This window comes from Octopus bimaculoides, chromosome 7, assembly GCF_046866305.1.
Source record: "Octopus bimaculoides isolate indiv1 chromosome 7, ASM4686630v1, whole genome shotgun sequence".
Classification (NCBI taxonomy): Eukaryota; Metazoa; Mollusca; class Cephalopoda; order Octopoda; family Octopodidae; genus Octopus; species Octopus bimaculoides.
Window position 1 is genome coordinate 11,803,706 of NC_142934.1, and position 18,855 is coordinate 11,822,560.

Here is an 18,855-nt window from a genome sequence, read left to right on the forward strand (position 1 = left end):
GAGCTGCGTGAGATCTGTAATGCTGTATGGGAGTGAGACTTAGTGTATGGAGGAAAGCGAAATGGCAGTTTTGAGAAGGACCGAGAGAGCAACAGTGAGGGCAATGTGTGGTGTGAAACTATTGGATAAAAGGAGGGCTGAGGACTTGATGGGGGATGCTGGGGCTGGAGGAATCAGTGGAACAGCTGGCAAGGGCGAATGGAGTGCGGTGGTATGTTGAGGAAGGATGAGGGTCATGTTTTGAGGAGAGTGCTTGAGTTTAAAGTGAAAGAACAGTGAAAGCAAGGTCGACCAAAGAAAACGTGGAGAGGGGAACAAGTGGAGGTGGATATTGGGAGGGTTGGCTTGAGGAGGGAGAATGCCCAAAACGGAGCCTTCTGTAATTACCCACAAAAGCTGATATTTTCCCCAGTCATCAGTTAACAGCTGTTTGAGGATAATGATAATGGAATCAAACTCATTGGCATTTTGGGGTGGGGGCATGAGATGGTCATGTGCTCTATCTTGTCTTCCAAACCAAATCAATAAAATATACAAAGTATGAGGGATAATTGAGGATGCTTAATTATCAATATATCATTCTCTTCAGACCGATTAAAATGGTTTCTTCAATTTCTTTGAAATGTTCCTTGGAAGATAGAATGCTAACACAGTCTTTGTTGTCATCTGCATGTAAAACTTTGTAACTGATGCAAGATATTTTGTAGATGAAGTTTCTGTGAAACTGGAAGCTTCTGGTAGAAATGGTTCAGCTATATCAAACAAAAAAGACATTCTAAGCTTTTGGAAACTATAAGGATCGTTTAATGCAGGAATGTCAATGATTCCAGTCCTGCATTGAAGCAGTCATTAACACTAAGACAGATTCATAGAACAATCTTATCAAAAAGTCCATCAAGAATAGAACACAAATTTTTATTAAAATACGTTTGGTTTTTGCTAGATTTGAACTGTTTTATTAAATTACCAGCATGTCCTCAAATATCTCTCACACCCTGTTAACAATAATGTTAACAATAAATTTTAAAAAGTAAAAAAAAAAAAAAATTAACAAAAACATGGTATTTTCTTACATCCTGTTGTATGGTCTCCTTGAGGCCCAATGCTGTGGTTTGGAGTATAACCTTGTCGTAGCTTCCATTCAAAGTTGTCATTTTGACTTTGTGACCACATACACATTCCTTTTTCAAATGTGCACATCTCATCAACATCAGCTATTAAAGAGATATAAATGAAACTAAACTAAATACTTTGATAATATAATTTACAAAACAGTTTATATGATTTATATTACAGCATTGGTTATATGAATATCTCAGAAACTTCAGTTTCTGTTTAGATTAAAATATTATGTGATATTCAGTGTTCATGGATGTTGAGAATAACATTTTACTCTTTACACTTTTACTTGTTTCAGTCATTTGACTGTGGCCATGCTGGAGCACCGCTTTTAGTCGAGTAAGTAGACCCCGGGACTTATTCTTTGTAAGCCTAGTACTTATTCTATCGGTCTCTTTTACCGAACCGCTAAGTGATGGGGACATAAACACACCAGCATCGGTTGTCAAGCAATGCTAGGGGGACAAACACAGACGCACAAACACACACACACACACACACATATATATATCTTTCAGCTTCTGTTTACCAAATCCACTCACAAGGCTTTGGTCGACCCGAGGCTATAGTAGAAGACACTTGCCCAAGGTGCCACGCAGTGGGACTGAACCCGGAACCATGTCGTTGGTAAGCAAACTACTTACCACACAACCACTCCTGCGCCTAAATTATTTTTTAAAATTAATTAATTAATTAATTATTTTTTAAAAATCAGATAACATTTGTATTTTCTCAAACTCTTTTAAAAAATTTTTAACAATTTCAAATAAATTAAAAAAAGAACGAAAAGAAAGACAAAAAAGAAAGAAAAAAAGGGAAAGGGAATTTATATTCTGGAAACTGGTTCTCTTATCAATGGTTTGATTTTTGTGATTACATTTGAAGTACATTTCTCCATATCTCAGGCGAGCCTGTCACCTCCAGCATCAACACCACACGCTAATAGTTATCTATTTAGTTAGCTACTTATCAGTATATGGCTTGTCTGCATATCATGGATTCACATACTCCAGGAAACAGAAGGAATAATTATTTACATTATTTACATTATTTACATTTGACGGATATTTGTCCTCATCTTGTTTGTTGTTAACACAACGCTTCGGCTGATATACCCTCCAGCCTTCATCAGGTGTCTTGGGGGAAATTTCGAACCTGGGTTCTCATTCCTAAGGTATTTTTCGATGTTGTTGTTGTTGTTATAATAATAATAATAATAATAATAATTATAATAATTATTATTATTATTCAGGTCACTGTCTGGAATCGAACTCGGAATCTTGGGGTTAGTAGCCCATGCTCTTAACCACTATGCCATATGGAATAATGTTTCATATTCAAACTCACAACCATGTCACAGGTAAGTTTAAATTAACATTTTTCTTCCAACTCTGACACCTTCTTTTAGTTCAGTGATCTCATTCATATCTTTCAGCTCCCCTCAACTCAATTTTCCTCTTCACCTTCACTTAAAACGTTTCTCCTCTTCTTTTCATTCTTGCTTCTTTCTACCTCCCTCATCCAGTTTCTCTTACCTTCTACTTCCTGTCTACGTAGAAAGCTCATGGTGTATTGTGTTCCTCATCAGTTGCAGCCAGTTTATCAAACATACAGAAGCTAAAACTCTGCTATCTCACTTTTGTTTCTCTCCTCCCAACGTTACCCTGAAGAAAGATTTTTGTCTGAAACGTTGGATATTTCACTCCCCATGGCAATTTCCTTATATTCTTTCTGTCATTTTTTCCCTAAACTAGTGTGACAGCTAAAATAATTATGACTTCTGTTTTAGACATTTGTAATTATTCAATTATTTAGATGAGCATAATGAAGGCATAAAAATTGAAAGAATATCTAGAAACTAAAAAAAGAAAATTGTTTTCATGTTCATAACTTAGCTATGACTTACTATCAATTATGTTCTTTATCGTTGTTGGTGGACTTTGAGTTGTTGGCTTGAAATATGCTTGTGCTCGAGATGGAAAGAATGAACAAGACTGTGGGATAGTATAAATATCATCAATTGCGATATCACCTCTGAATGAATTTGTAGAGCCTTCAATAACAACCTGTGAATTAGAAAATTTTTAACATTTTCAAAATTATATCATGAAGTTCTATGGAAATTTAAAAAATGAATACATCTTTATGTTGCTTATGACAAAAAAGAAAAAAAAATTACGTGCTTCAGCATGGCCAGTGCCAGGGCTGCAATATATAAAAGAACAAAAGAATGAAAAATTATACATACATACATACATACATACATACATTTGTATGTACATACATATGTATGCGCATACATACATTCACACATACATATATGATGGCTGTCCACTCGTGACCAAAGAAGACCATTGCTGACCTTTAGGAACATTGTGCACTCAAGGATTAACTTATATTTTGCATTTGCAGCTCCCTTGGTGGCTAATGAGCCCTGCTCTTGACAAGCATACACGACAGCAAACATTGCAAACCAAGCTTTCCCCATTCACTATGCCAGCAGGGCGCTTTTGAGCAGCACACTTAAATACTTCATTGACCCCTCCTTAACCTGCTTCCTCCATCTGTGGCTATGACAGGCGTTGTTCTCCCAGTCAGTCTCCTGCATATCACAGGCCTTTAATAAGGACTTGACACAGTCCTTAAATCACCGCCTTGGTTTCTGCTGAGGTCTGCATACATACATACATACATACATACATACATACATACATACATACATACATACATACGTATATGCATACGTAAAGCTAAAGATCAGAGAAAAAGAAAATACCTACACTGAACTATTCTTTTCTACTCTAGGCATAAGGCCTGAAATTTTTGGGAGAGAGGCCAGTCAATTAGATCAACCCCAATATGCAACTGGTACTTAATTTATCGACCCCAAAAGGATGAAAGGCAAAGCCGACTTTGGCAAAATTTGAACTCAGAATGTAAAGACAGACGAAATACTGCTAAGCATTTTGCCCGGCATGCTAACATTTCTTATTTCCTTTTTGGTCACAAGGGGCTAAACATAGAGGGGACAAATAAGGACAGACAAAGGGATTAAGCCAATTACATCGACCCCAGTGCATAACTGGTACTTAATTTATCAACCCCAAAAGAATGAAAGGCAAAGTCAACCTTGACAGAATTTGAACTCAGAACGTATCGGCAGATGAAATATCGCTAAGCATTTTGCCCGGCGTGCTAACGTTTCTGCCAGCTCGCTGCCTTCCATATCTCACATATTGAGAATAAAATAGCATCACAAAGGTTATGGTCTAGTAGAGCTTAAAGAGAATTAAAGATGACTAACTCTGTAATAACAAATGTGCTTGAGCAAGCAACTACTCAGACATACACAACTTCCAAAGAGTTTCAAAAACATTTTGAAAATTCACATAGGCCCAGGAGTGGCTGTGTGGTAAGTAGCTTGCTTACCGACCACATGGTTCCAGGTTCATTCCCACTGCGTGGCATCTTGGGAAAGTGTCTTCTACTATAGCCTCGGGCCAACCAAAGCCTTGTGAGTGGATTCGGTAGACGGAAACTGAAAGAAGCCCGTCGTATATATATGTATATATATATATATATATATATATATATATATATATATATGTGTGTGTGTATGTCTGTGTTTGTCCACCCCAACATCACTTGACAACCGATGCTGGTGTGTTTACGTCCTCGTAACTTAGCGGTTCGGCAAAAGAGACCGATAGAATAAGTACTAGGCTTACAAAGAATAAGTCCTGGGGTCGATTTGCTCGACTAAAGGTGGTGCTCCAGCATGGCCGCAGTCAAATGACTGAAACAAGTAAAAGAGTAAAAGAGTAAAAAAAAAATGTGTTTACCCTGTATTCCTTCTTTGAAGTAATTAATGGTATCTTCCCAATCTGCCAAGTTTTTCCTTGATTTCCTTTCAGAGTCCACATCAATATCTCTTTCTGATCAGAATCTTGAATGTATATATTTAGTTGGCCAATACCACTACCATACATGTTATACCAAAAGAGGAAGCAAGGTGTGAATCCATTGTTTGTTAGCAGTTCACTAACTATTCGTACTTTCTCCATTCTGCGCAGATTAGAGGCCTCAATGTACATATAACTTCCTGTGATGAAGAACATTTAGTGAAAATTTTAGACACATAAATCATATATGTATATGTGTGTGTGTACATATACATACATACTTATATACACACATATATATATATATATATATATGCACACACACATATATATATATATGTGTGTGTGTGTGTGTGTGTGTGTGTGTATGTATATATATATATATATATATATATATATATATATATATATATATATGTGTATATATATACAGAGTGCATAAGGTATTCGAGGACATACATTTTTGGGTCATTGCTGCATTTTTTGCTAACTCTGTATAATCTTTGTTTCAGAAAATAATAATGCCAGACTTACACAAATGCATGCATATATATGTGTGAGTATTTGTGTGTGCATATGTGTGTGTATACTTATGAGTGTGTGTATGTTTGTGAGTGTGTGTGTATGTTTGTGGGTGTGTGTGTATGTATATGTATTTGTGTACGTGTATTTGTGTGTGTGTGTGTGAGTGTATTTGTCTGTGTGCATGTGAGTAAGTGCATATGTTGTCTTGATTAGGGCCCTCAACTCATCAATAGAATCATAAACATTGTCTCAACATGTGGCATGTTCCATGTACTATTATTAAGCTAGACTTTGGAACATAAATTAAGGATTAAATTTTGATGGAAGGTTTAAATTTGAATCACTTTAAACACGATGTTCTTATCATGGAATCAAGGATGGTCTCAGAAGGGTGAGTTTCAAAATGGCTAGATCTAGGAACGAAGCTTACCTGTTTGTTTTCCTGTTGTGTGGTCAACACTTGGACCTGTACCTTGGGAATCAGTTCCTCCATTGTGGACAAGCCAATCATGGCGGTTACTTTGAGAATTTTTCCAATGGCATAAGTGTTCCCTTTCAAAGTCACAAGAAGCTGAAAAAAAACAAAAAATATACATATACATACATAAAAATAGAATGAGGCATGTCACCTCTAGACGGAAACAGCTGTAAGATATTATCCCATTTTCTGTCACTATATGTCATTTTTTTTTTAAATTACTGATATGACATAATATGTCACGTGTTTGTATATTGTTATTATTGTCCTTTTAGTAAACAAATAAACAAGTAAATTGACACAATACAATGTCTGCAAGTTGATGAATACCACTTATTCCCCTCCGTTTTCTTATTGCCATATACATACATATTTATAAGTGCAGGCATGGTTGTGTGGTAAGAAGTTTGTTTCCCGACCACATGGTTCTGGGTTCAGTTCCACTGCATGGCACCTTGGGCAAGTGTCTTCTATTATATACTCTGGCTGACCAAAGCCTTGTGATTGGATTTGGTAGACAGAAACTGAAAGAAGCCTGTCATATATCATCATCATCATCATTTAACGTTCGCTTTCCATGCTAGCATGGGTTGGACGGTTTGACTGAAAACTGGTAAGCCGGGGAGCTGCACCAGATTCCAGTCTGATTTGGCATGGTTTCTATGGCTGGATGCCCTTCCTAATGCCAACCACTTCAAGGGTGTAGTGGGTGCTTTTTCCATGCCACTGGCTTGGGTGCCATTGACATTTATATATATATATATATATATATATATATGTATGTATGTATGTATGTATCTATGTGTGTATGTGTGTCTTTGTGTCTGTGTTTGTGCCCTACCACCACTTCACAATCGGTATTGGTGTGTTTACATCCTTGTAACATAGCAGTTTGGTAAAATAGTCTGATAGGATAAGTATCAGGCTTAATAAAATAAGCACTGGTGTCGATCTGTATGACTAAAATTCTTTAAGGCAGTGCCCCAGTATGACCACAGTCTAGTGACAGAAACAACTAAAAAGTAACAAAGCACATTATTGTGTTTGCTTCATTTCATCTGATTGGGTTCACTCCTTCTCAGATTGGCCAACCCTGATATAGTAGCTCCCTTTAAACAGGTCCTTTATTAAAACACTCTGGTTTAAGCCCTAATTTTCAATAAAGAGTTTAAATAAAGAAGCAAGATAATGAAATTATGATAACTGAGACATATTTAACTCCAAACTGCTCCTCACCATAGTCTTGTGCTGAAGGGATTTTTGTGCCAAAATGTTAGGACAGATAAATAAAATAACAGGTAACTCACTAACATCTTTGTGGCCTTCAATTTGGCAAAATTTATCACTCATTTCATATTCTTGTAATGTTTAACCCTTTCGTTACCAAGCTGGCTGAAACTGGCTCTGGCTCAGAGTACAAATGTCTGGTTTTCATAAGTTTTGAATTAAAACCTTCCACCAAACCTTAGTCACAATTTATGTTCCTAACACTAGCTTAATGATAACTAAGTTGTTTAACTAAATTCTTTGTTATTTCAAATTAATTGAAAGAAACACAGAGCATCTCACCAGAAATATGGTAACAAAAAGGTTAAAATATATAATAGAGAAACAATTCTTAACCCTTTTGTAACCAACTCGGCTGAATCCAACTCTGGCTCTGTAGTACAAATGTCTTGTTTTCATAAGTTCTGAATTAAAATCTTCCACCAAACCACAATCACAATTTATGTTCCTAACACTAGCTGAATGATAACTATGTTATTTTACTAAATTCTTTGATATATTTAAAGTAACTGAAAGAAACGCAGAGCATCTCAAGAGAAATACAATAACGAAAGGGTTAAACAATACACTACTTTTAAATAATCATCTTACAGGACAAAGCAATAATAACTAACAAACAAACTTTACACTGTTATACATTGAATTTAATTAAGAAATGAAAAATAAAAAAAAAAACAATTAGAAAAATTAGTAGTACTCAACTAGAAAATAAAATCTGTCTTTACTTACTGGGTGGTTTGCAGTGGTCATTTCCTACAGCGATATCATCAATGGCTATACCTCCTTTTGGTTTGTTACCACTCAAAACATAGAAAGACAACTGCAAAAGAATACTTTGAATATAATAATAGCTTCGAATTTTGGAACAGGGCCAGCAATTTTCCAGAGTGGGAAGTCGATTACATTGACCCCAGTACATGCCTGGTACTTATTTTACAGATGCAAAAGGATGACAGATGAAATGCTACTTAGCATTTTGTACAGAATGCTAACAGTTCTGCCCACTTGCTTCTTTTATACTTCAATGTAATAATAGCTTCGAATTTTGGCACAGGGCCAGCGGTTTTCCAGAGTGGGAAGTTGATTACATTGACCCCAGTACATACCTGGTACTTATCTTACAGATGCCAAAAGGATGACAGATGAAATGCTGCCTAGCATTTTGTACAGAATGCTAACCTAATTAACCCCTTATTTTGTAGTTTTTACATCCACCGCTGCTTTCTTGAGCATCTCATTATCCTCCAACTTTTCTTCAACACCTCACCTGGATCCTTCCCCCACCTGGATCCTTCCCCCACCTGGATCCTTCCCCCACCTGCAGGGGTGGGGGCAGTATCTTCCACTTTAGGAACCCAAGTGGGTCAAAGAAATAGCCTTGGACTGATCAAAGGCCAGCGTGTGGACTTGGCTGAGAGAAAGTGAAAGAAGCTTCCCTGTAAATGAATGTTACTGCCATACAAACAGTCGTCGTCGTTGTCGTCGTTTAACGTCCGTTTTCCATGCTAGCATGGGTTGGACGATTTGACTGAGGACTGGTGAAACCAGATGGCTACACCAGGCTCCAATCTGATTTGGCAGTGTTTCTACAGCTGGATGCCCTTCCTAACGCCAACCACTCAGAGAGTGTAGTGGGTGCTTTTACGTGTCACCCGCACGAAGGCCAGTCAGGCAGTACTGGCAACGGCCACGCTCAAAATGGTGTATTTTATGTGCCACCCGCACAGGAGCCAGTCCAGGGGCACTGGCAACGATCTCGCTCGAAAATCCCACAACAACTGTTTTCAATCTTTCATGAAAACATGTCCATGCATGTGGAAATATTACCTTATTTGGAGAAATAAGGGAGGGTTGGGGACAGGAAGGGCATCTGGTCATAGAAACTCTGCCCCAACTAATTCTGCCTGACCCATACAAGCATGGAAACGTGGGCGTTAAAACAATGACAATGAAGATGATGACGATGATGATGATGTTGTTGATGATGATGGTACTGCTGCTACTGCCGGTGACGATGAAGGTGGTGGTGATGGTGGTGGGTGTGACAATGACATTGATAAGAACATCTGACCTGTAAATCTTCATAAGACTGTACTTCTAGTTCTGCAAAAGTCCATTCATTTGGAACACCGTTGCCATCAATCTTTAAAAGTGTAAGTGTTTCATCCTTGACCTTTCTGAAGACTGTCAATCTTCCTGTGAAGGACCCTAAGGCTCGATAAAAGAATTCTACACAGACTGTTCTATTGTGCATTGTTGGCATGTTGAATTTTGCATCGCTATATTTATTTGCCTTAGTGAGGTCAACATATATGTAATCACCTGAAAAGAAATGGAGAAATGAGTTGGTCAAGTTTGAGAGACATTAATGAAGAATTTATGGTGAAGATGGATATATCTGTCTCATGAGATTTGTGTTTTTTGTGGATGCTGACATGGTAAGAAATTTGATTTCTAACCACATGGCACTTCAGACAATGTGTTTGAGTGGATTTGGTAGATGGAAACTGAAAGATACCTGCTGTACAAATACATGTATACATACATATATATACATATATATATTTCGTGGCACTCCGTTGGTTATGACAACGTGGGTTTCAGTTGATCCAATCAACAGAACAGCCTGCTCATGAAATTAACGTGCAAGTGGCTGAGCACTCCACAGACACGTGTCCCCTTAACATAGTTCTCGGGGAAATTCAGCATGACATGGTTGGCCCTTTGAAATACAGGTACAACAGAAACAGGAAGAAAGAGTGAGAGAAAGTTGTGGTGAAAGAGTACAGCAGGCAATGAAACATGGACCGTGACTGCTGAGGGCATGCATAAGCTTGCATGGAATGAAGCTAGTATGCTCTACTGGATGTGTAATGTCAGTGTGCATAGTAGACAGAGTGTAAGCATCCCGAGAGAAAAGTTGAATATAAGAAGCATCAGATGTGGTGCGTAAAAGAGATGACTGTACTGGTATGGTCATGTGTTATGTGTGGATAAGGACAGCTGTCACACCCTAGCAGTAGAAGGAACCTGTGGAAGAGGTAGACCCAGGAAGACCTAGGATGAGGTGGTGAAGCATGACCTTTGAACGCTGGGCCTCACTGAGGTGATGACAAGTGACTGAGACCTTTGAAGATATGCTGTGCTTGAGAAGACCTAACAGGCCAAGTGAGACTGTAACCGTGGCCTATGCCAGTGCAGCAGAACCACCCCATTTAAGAGTACCCTTAAATCATTGGGCAATAAAGTGCGCTTGTGGAGACCTGTTGAGGCAAGTGAAGTCGTTGTTGCTGATGACAGTACCGCCTGATTGGCACCCACGCCAGTGGCACATAAAAAGCACCATTTGACCAGTGCTGCCTGACTGGTCCTGTGCCAGTGGCATGTAAAAAGCACCATTCAAGCTTGATTGTTGCCAGTGCCACCTGACTGGCTTCGATGCCAGTGGCATGTAAAAAGCACCACTACACTCTCAGAGTGGTTGACATTAGGAAGGGCATCCAGCTGTAGAAACTTAGCCAGATCAGATTGGAGCCTGGTGCAACCTTCTGGCTTGCCAGCTCTCAGTCAAACTGTCTAACCCATGCCAAACATGGAAAACAGACTTTAAACGACGATGACGATGATGATTCTATCTATCTATCTATCTATCTATCTATCTATCTATCTATCTATCTATCTATCTATCTATCTATCTATATATCTATATATATATATATATATATATATATACACACACACATATTTGTTTTATGTGAAGAAACATTGTGAAATAAATTCATTCTTACCCAATGATGATTTGTATGTATGGTCGTTATATTTTGGATGGTTCGTGTTTGTAGTTATCTGCCAATTTAGAGTACTTGAAACACGTTGGAAGAGACTACATGTGCTTTCAAAATCACAGAACGACAGGAGTGATGTTTTAGTTTCTAAAAAGATTAAAAATAAAACAAAATAACAACAACAACAATAAAAATAATACTTAAAAAATAGTGCTTATGGGAACTACTTATATCCTATGAAAAATATTGTCTATGTAATCCTCAAAACATTTTAATTTGTAAACTTTGTCAAAAATACTTTTAAATGTACATAATGGCAAACACCTTTTATTGTCATTTTAAAATCACACTCAAATTTCATCAAATTACATTTAAAACAAACATCTAATTTTTTTATGTTTTGACAGATATTCTCTAGAATATTCTCTGTGCAAAACCAAAAATATGGTGCTCTAGTCATAACACCAGCTTGAACTTCTAACTTCTCTCTTGGTGCCACTGTAATTAAAACCAAAATTACCTGAACATTGTTTAGGTGTGATCATTATATCGTCTAAAGCAATATCTCCAGCAAAACTTTTCCCCTTGGTTGCTTGAAATATAATCTGAAATAATGTCAAAACAATTTTGAATTTAGAAAAATTTAACTCAAAACAACTGGGAGAAACTATCACTATTTCTTACTTTCCCCATATCTTACAACACCTATCCACTTACACTCCCTGTTTTCCTCTCCCTATTCACTTCTACTCACTTCCTATTTTAAGTGTCCACCCTTACGAATCATCATCGGTATTTTTATCTCTTTCCAACTCCACCTTGGTCACTCACATCCTTGCCATTCCTACCCTGGTCACTCCAATCCTCACCACTCCCACCATTCCCGCTCTGGCCACTCTCACTCTGGACACACCTGCTCTGGACATTCTCACTTTGGGCACTCCCATCTGGCACAAGATCACCTCACCCAATGCCCCCTCCCCTCTCAAAGATTCCTTGTCTTGCAAAGTTACTTGGTGACCCTGTCAGTGCAGGTGCCACTTAAAAAGCATCCAGTCCACACTGTAAAGTGGTTGGCATTTGGAAGGGCATCCAGCTGTAGAAACTATGGCAAAACTGACCTCTCCTGTGCTGGTGGCACATAAAAAGCACTCAGCCCACTCTGTGGAGTGGTTGGTGCTAGGAAGGGTATCCAGCTGTAAAGAACATGCCAAAAACTGACCTCAGTTGTGCTGGTGTCATGTAAAAAGTACTCAACCCACTGTGCTGTGTGGTTGGTGACAGGAAGGGCATCCAGCCGTAAAAACCCTGCCAAAACAGACACACAAGTATGGTGCAGTTTTCTACCTGGCCAGCTCCTAGTCAAACCGTCCAACCCATGCCAGCATGGAAGGAGGATGTTAAACTATGATAATGATGATGCTGATGACGATGACAGAGACCAACATTAGAATATCATAGAAAAGGCCTTTATCTTATGCTTTTAACTTGGTTGAGTCATTGGACTGTGGCCATACTGGGGCAATGCCTTGAATGGTTTAGTCAAACAAATCACTGCCAGTGCATTTTTTAAAGCCTGTACTTACTCTGTTAGTGTCTTTTGCCAAACCACTGAGTTACAGGGATGTAAACAAACCAGTCCTGGTTGTCAAGTGGGTGTCAATGGGACCAATGCAAAAGAAACTCAAAGACACAAATACATAGATTATGCCTCACCTCTCACATACATACATACATACATACATACATACATACACATACATACATATATACATATGCATACAAGCATACACATACATACATACATATACATACAAGCATACACATACATACATGCATACATACATACATGCATGCATATACATACAAGCATGCATACATACATACATACACATACATACACATACATACACACACACATACATACATACATACATACATATACATACATGCATGCATACATATACATACAAGCCTACACACACACACATACATACATACATACATACATACATACATACACACACACATACATACATACATACATACACACACACATACATACATGCATACATGCATACATACATACATACATACATACACACACACACATACATACATACATACATACATACATGCATACATGCATACATACATACATACATACATACATGCATACATACATACATACATACATACATACATACATACACACACACACATACATACATACATACATACATACATGCATACATACATACATACATACATACATACATACACACACACACATACATACATACATACATACATACATGCATACATGCATACATACATACATACATACATACATGCATACATGCATACATACATACATACATGCATACATACATACACACACACATACATACATACATACATACATACATGCATACATACATACATACATACATACATACATACATACATACATACATACACACACACACATACATACATACATACATACATGCATACATACACACACACATACATACATACATACATACATGCATACATAATCCGGGCTTCATTCAGATTCCATCTGCCAAATTCATTCACAAGGCTTTGGTCAGTCCAAGACTATAAAGGAGACACTTGCCCCAGATGTCACTTAGTGGGACTGAACCCAGGACCATATAGTTGGGAAGTAAGCTTCTTACCCATACAGCCATGCCTGAGCCTTAAAATAGATATTTTAACAATAAGTCTTTTAGATCATTAATTTTTGGATATCAGTTTCTGATAATTCGGATATCAAAATACCTGCAGTGCTTGTGGTCCTCTGATGTTTACTTTACCATTTATCCATTTGTTTCCTTGAGATTTCCTCTTCTGCCAAGCAACTACATCAGATTTGCCTCTGTATACCACAGACAATGTACCAATTCCATTTCCGAACATGTGATACCAAAAACTTAGACACCATTCCTGTGATCCAGGTACTTGAAATTTGGGACTGATGAGATGAGTGCTGTCTCCTGATACGACCGGGTTGGATGTTTCAACATAGATGTAGTTTCCAGCTGTAAAAAGTTCCAAAAAAAAAACTATCATCTGTGTGTGTATATGAGCTGGCTGGTACAAACTTGAAGGTTCAAGTTATAACAGCTTTTAACAAAGCAAAAATTTATTTCAGTTTCAAAGAAGATATTAATGTTTTAGCTTACCACTGACGCCGCCAACGCCAACGCCGCTGACACTGATGACTATTATTATTATTATTATTATTATTATTATTATTATTATTATTGAGTGAGAGAGCAGTGCATGCCATCAAAGTGACACTGGGGTAAAATATACGAAGCCCATTATACCCATCATGACTACCCGTCTGATAAGGGTACACCAGGCACATGCATCACAACCATATGTGTGCGATATAGTGATCTCCTATCAAGATAAATAGCTCATGACCTTGCAGGTGGGCCCAGTTAGAATTTTTCTTCAGGTCAAGTAGCCCATCCCACTTAAAAGGTCCCTGAATAAGGTTTGTTTAGGGATGTTGAGCAAAACACCCGATGTTTCCAAAGGTGAATTATTCAAAGCCCAAAGAATTCCTCTCAACACGTAGCTATGATGCTCCCCCACTACTTCTGCTCATGATCAGAGATGCACATATCGTCAGCCACTAAGGGTCATGCTCAACTGGTTAAGGTCAAACAACTGACAAGCAAATCTGTGGTATTAAGCAGAATATTTGCTGTAGCCCATCTTTATTATTATTATTATTATTATTATTATTATTATTATTATTATTATTATTATTATTATTCCATATTAATGCTTATGATAGCAATAATGAAGTTTATAATATGATTACTGTCTAGGGAAATATTCTTCACATGAAAACTTATGACCAGTGCAGTGACCTTTCCTGTCCCCTTCCCTTTTACCTTCTGTCTGCACTGACCCTTTTAATGTGTGCTGCCCCTGGACCCTCCCCTACACATGCCACCTTGTCACTCCACTCTTACTGTTCTGTTCACCCTTTCTCACTAAGTAGCGGTTCTAATTCTTTTCTCCTTCTTTCTGTCCCTTTCATATTCTATCCTCATAGTGTCTACTCAGTTGGTCTCACCACCACCACCACCAGCACCACCACCACCAGCACCACCACCACCAGCACCACCACCAACAGCACCAGCACCACCAGCACCACCACCACCACCACTAGTACCACCAGCATCACCCCCCCAGCACCAGCACCACCACCACCACCACCACCACCACCACCACCACCACCACCACCACCATCACCACCACCACCACCACCACCACCACCACCATCACCACCACCACCACCAATACCACCACCACCACCACCACCAGCACCACCACCACCAGCTACAGCACCACCACCACCAGCACCACCAACACCAGCACCAGCATCACCATCACCAGCCCCAGCCCCAGCAGCAGCACCACCACCACCACCACTACAAACCAAGTGATGGGGGACAAACACAGACACAAAGTTATAAACACACACACACACACACACACAAATACACACACACACACACACACACACACACACACACACACACACACACACGTAAATGCTATGAACTTCTTTCGGTTTCTGTCTACCGAATCCATTCACAAGGCTTTGGTCAGCCTGAGGCTGTGGTAGAAGACACTTGCCCAAAATGCCACGTAGTGGGACTGAACCCAGAACCACGTGGTTGAGAAACAAACTTCTTCTTACCACGCTGCCGTGCCTGCACCCGTACGTTTACTGTTTAGTGAAATAACCCTTATTTTATTTAAATACTTACTCCCAGTGGTGTGATCCCTTTTCGGTCCTGTATCCCGTGTAGCCGTTTGGCCTCGCTTTAGTTGCCACTTCATTCTACTACCAGTAAGCTGCTGCCAACCACAAAACCCACTTGAAAATGTACACGATTTAAAAGAGTCTAAAAGAAAACAAAAAATCAATACCAATAAAAAAACAAAATAACAATAATAATAAAAAATAACAACAACAACAACAATAATAACGAGCATTTTGATTGACAGAAAGCTTAGAGGAGTGAATATCAGAGGCCAGGGGGAAACGTGATGATGGTAGTGAGTTCCAGGGACTAGCACATCGAGATCCCTCTGAAATGCCATCTTGCAATATCATGGGTGCATGCTCTTACCTCTTAGTTGGGATCCCCCTGATTTTTTGTTCAACAAACATTTATATCGTCGTCGTCATCGTCGTCGTCGTCGTCGTCGTTTAACATCCGTTTTCCATGCTGGCATGGGTTGGACGGTTTGACATGGAGCTGGCCAGTCGAGGAGCTATCCAAACTCCAATGATCTGTTGTGGCATGGTTTCTATGGCTGGATGCCCTTCTTAATGCTCATCACTTTACAGAGTGTGCTGGGTGCTTTTTACGTGCCACCTGCATGAGTACATTTATACAGTACTGGTACGAGTGCCTTCTATGTGGCACTGGCATTTGAAAGGACAAACCTGTATGTGTGGATCACAGGGATTTTACTTAGCTTGACACCTCTTCTCAGGTACAGCAAATCGCCATGACTCCTGGTCCCTTTCCATTTCCTCAATGAGGAATTATAATTCATATAATTATAAATTGTACTTTATATAATTCATATAAGAATAAATAAATAATTCACATAGGCGCAGGAGTGGCTGTGTGGTAAGTAGCTTGCTTATCAACTACTTGGTTCTGGGTTCAGTCCCATTGCGTGGCACCTTGGGCAAGTGTCTTCTACTATAACCTTGGGCCGACCAAAGCCATGTGAGTGGATTTGGTTGACGGAAACTGAAAGAAGCCTGTCGTATATATATGTGTGTGTATATGTTTGTGTGTCTGTGTTTGTCTCCTCAACATTGCTTGACAACCGATGCTGGTGTGTTTACATCCCTGTAACTTAGCAGTTCGGCAAAAGAGACCGATAGAATAAGTACTAGGCTTACAAAGAATAAGTCCTGGGGTCGATTTGCTCGACTAAAGGCGGTGCTCCAGCATGGCCACAGTCAAAAGACTGAAACAAGTAAAAGAGTAAAAGAGAATACTGTATTTTAACGTTTATAAGGAACCCTCTTTTGTCAAAAATTAGGTAAAAAAAATATGGGAGTTTCTTATACATGGATAATATTATACTCCCTTACAAAACCTTTTTTCTAAATTTTAAGCCCCCAAAATTAGGGGTTCCTTATACACGAGGGTTCCTTATACACATTAAAATATGGTAATTATAAATTCATATAATTATAAAATAAATTATCTCACCTTTCTGAGGAACTGTTGCTGGCTTAGTGGTATATGATCTTTTGACAGTAGTACGAGCAGCAATAGCATTACTTGGTTTACCTGAGAAGGTTTAAGATAATTAGTAAACATATAAAAGTGACAGAAGCAGTATAAATACTGAGAGGTAACATTTATCCCCACGTGGATGTTCTGTTAGAACAAGCTATACTGCGGTAGATACCACGAGAGGAACTATCATATTGGCTTTTTAGTGCAAAATGCACTCTCCTTTATATTTCTAGAGGGAGGGGAGATAAAACACTGCTATCCCTAGCACTGGGACCACCAATATCTAGTATTTTAACCCTTTAGCATTCAGATTATTCTGTTAAACATAATGCTTATTTATTCAAATTGGTTTGCATTAATCCTGCGTTATGTTGCTGTTTTTAGATTTCAGTGATGTACTTACGCCAGGATGGAAGGCAGATGTTAAACAATTCGAAACCAATATTTCACAATAAGGCCAAGAATTACGGGGTATGGATTAAGAGAAGAATAGATGAAATACTAGTTTGAAATTTTGGCACAAGGCTAGGAATTATGGCGAAGGGGATAAGTCAATTACATCCACTACAGTGCTCTACTGGCACTTTCATTCCCCCTCCACCACGAACAATGAAAAGTAATGTCGATCTTTGCAGAATTTGAACTCAGAACACAAAGATGAATGAAATGCCGCTAAACATTTTATCCCATATGTTAACAATACTGCCACCTTGCTGCCTTAAAAATAGATGAAAGATCAAAGGTACTTACGTGCACAATCATGCATTTTATTAAAATGCGTGTCATCAATTGCCACATAGCTTGCATCGCCAGATTTAACTTCAATTACAATCTATAAAGATTAAGTAAAATAAATAATAAGCACATTATTTAGATTATTTATGTTTGACGGATATTTGTCCTCATCTTGTTTGTTGTTAACACAATGTTTCGGCTGATAAACCCTCCAGCCTTCATCAGGTGTCTTGGGGGAAATTTCAAACCTGGGTTCTCATTCCTAAGGTATTTTTCGATGTTATCATTATTATTATTATTATAATTATTATTATTATTATTATTATTATTATTATTATTGTTATTATTATTATTATTATTATTATTATTATTATTAGTCAAGACGAAGAGCGTGATTCGATTGTATAGATATTTTATTCGTTGAACAATATTTCAACAGTACATCTGTCTTTGTCAAGTTCAAAACAAGATATCATTAAAAATTCAAAATTACAGAAATCTAAACGTAAAGTATGAGCGAGAGTAACCAGTGTCCACACGTTGATGGAATGACATCATCAGTTTTAAAGTTTTATAACAGGCAGAAAGAAAGAAAAAAATAGAAAAATGAAGACAACAGGAAAAAAAGGGAAAGATAAAGAGAGAAAGAAGAATATTCAATCAAACAGTTTTGTATAAATTTGATGATATTCTCCTGACAT

The 18,855-nt window shown here is 38.2% G+C and overlaps 1 protein-coding gene across 2 annotated transcripts in view; it reads right to left on the bottom strand.

The window, feature by feature from the left end:
• Positions 1-18,855, bottom strand: part of LOC106882389 (MAM and LDL-receptor class A domain-containing protein 1) — a 234,860-nt gene that overhangs the window by 167,468 nt on the left and 48,537 nt on the right. For both annotated transcript variants that reach the window (XM_089354751.1, XM_089354750.1), the window contains exons 30-41: positions 18,170-18,251; positions 17,390-17,470; positions 15,917-16,054; positions 13,902-14,161; positions 11,617-11,701; positions 11,100-11,243; positions 9,383-9,633; positions 8,041-8,131; positions 5,977-6,117; positions 4,962-5,221; positions 3,026-3,185; positions 1,074-1,214 (exon numbers count right to left, since the gene is read on the bottom strand). In XM_089354751.1, the coding sequence (XP_089210877.1) occupies positions 1,074-1,214; positions 3,026-3,185; positions 4,962-5,221; positions 5,977-6,117; positions 8,041-8,131; positions 9,383-9,633; positions 11,100-11,243; positions 11,617-11,701; positions 13,902-14,161; positions 15,917-16,054; positions 17,390-17,470; positions 18,170-18,251 (1,834 nt within the window). The remainder of the gene's footprint in view (positions 1-1,073; positions 1,215-3,025; positions 3,186-4,961; positions 5,222-5,976; positions 6,118-8,040; positions 8,132-9,382; positions 9,634-11,099; positions 11,244-11,616; positions 11,702-13,901; positions 14,162-15,916; positions 16,055-17,389; positions 17,471-18,169; positions 18,252-18,855) is intronic.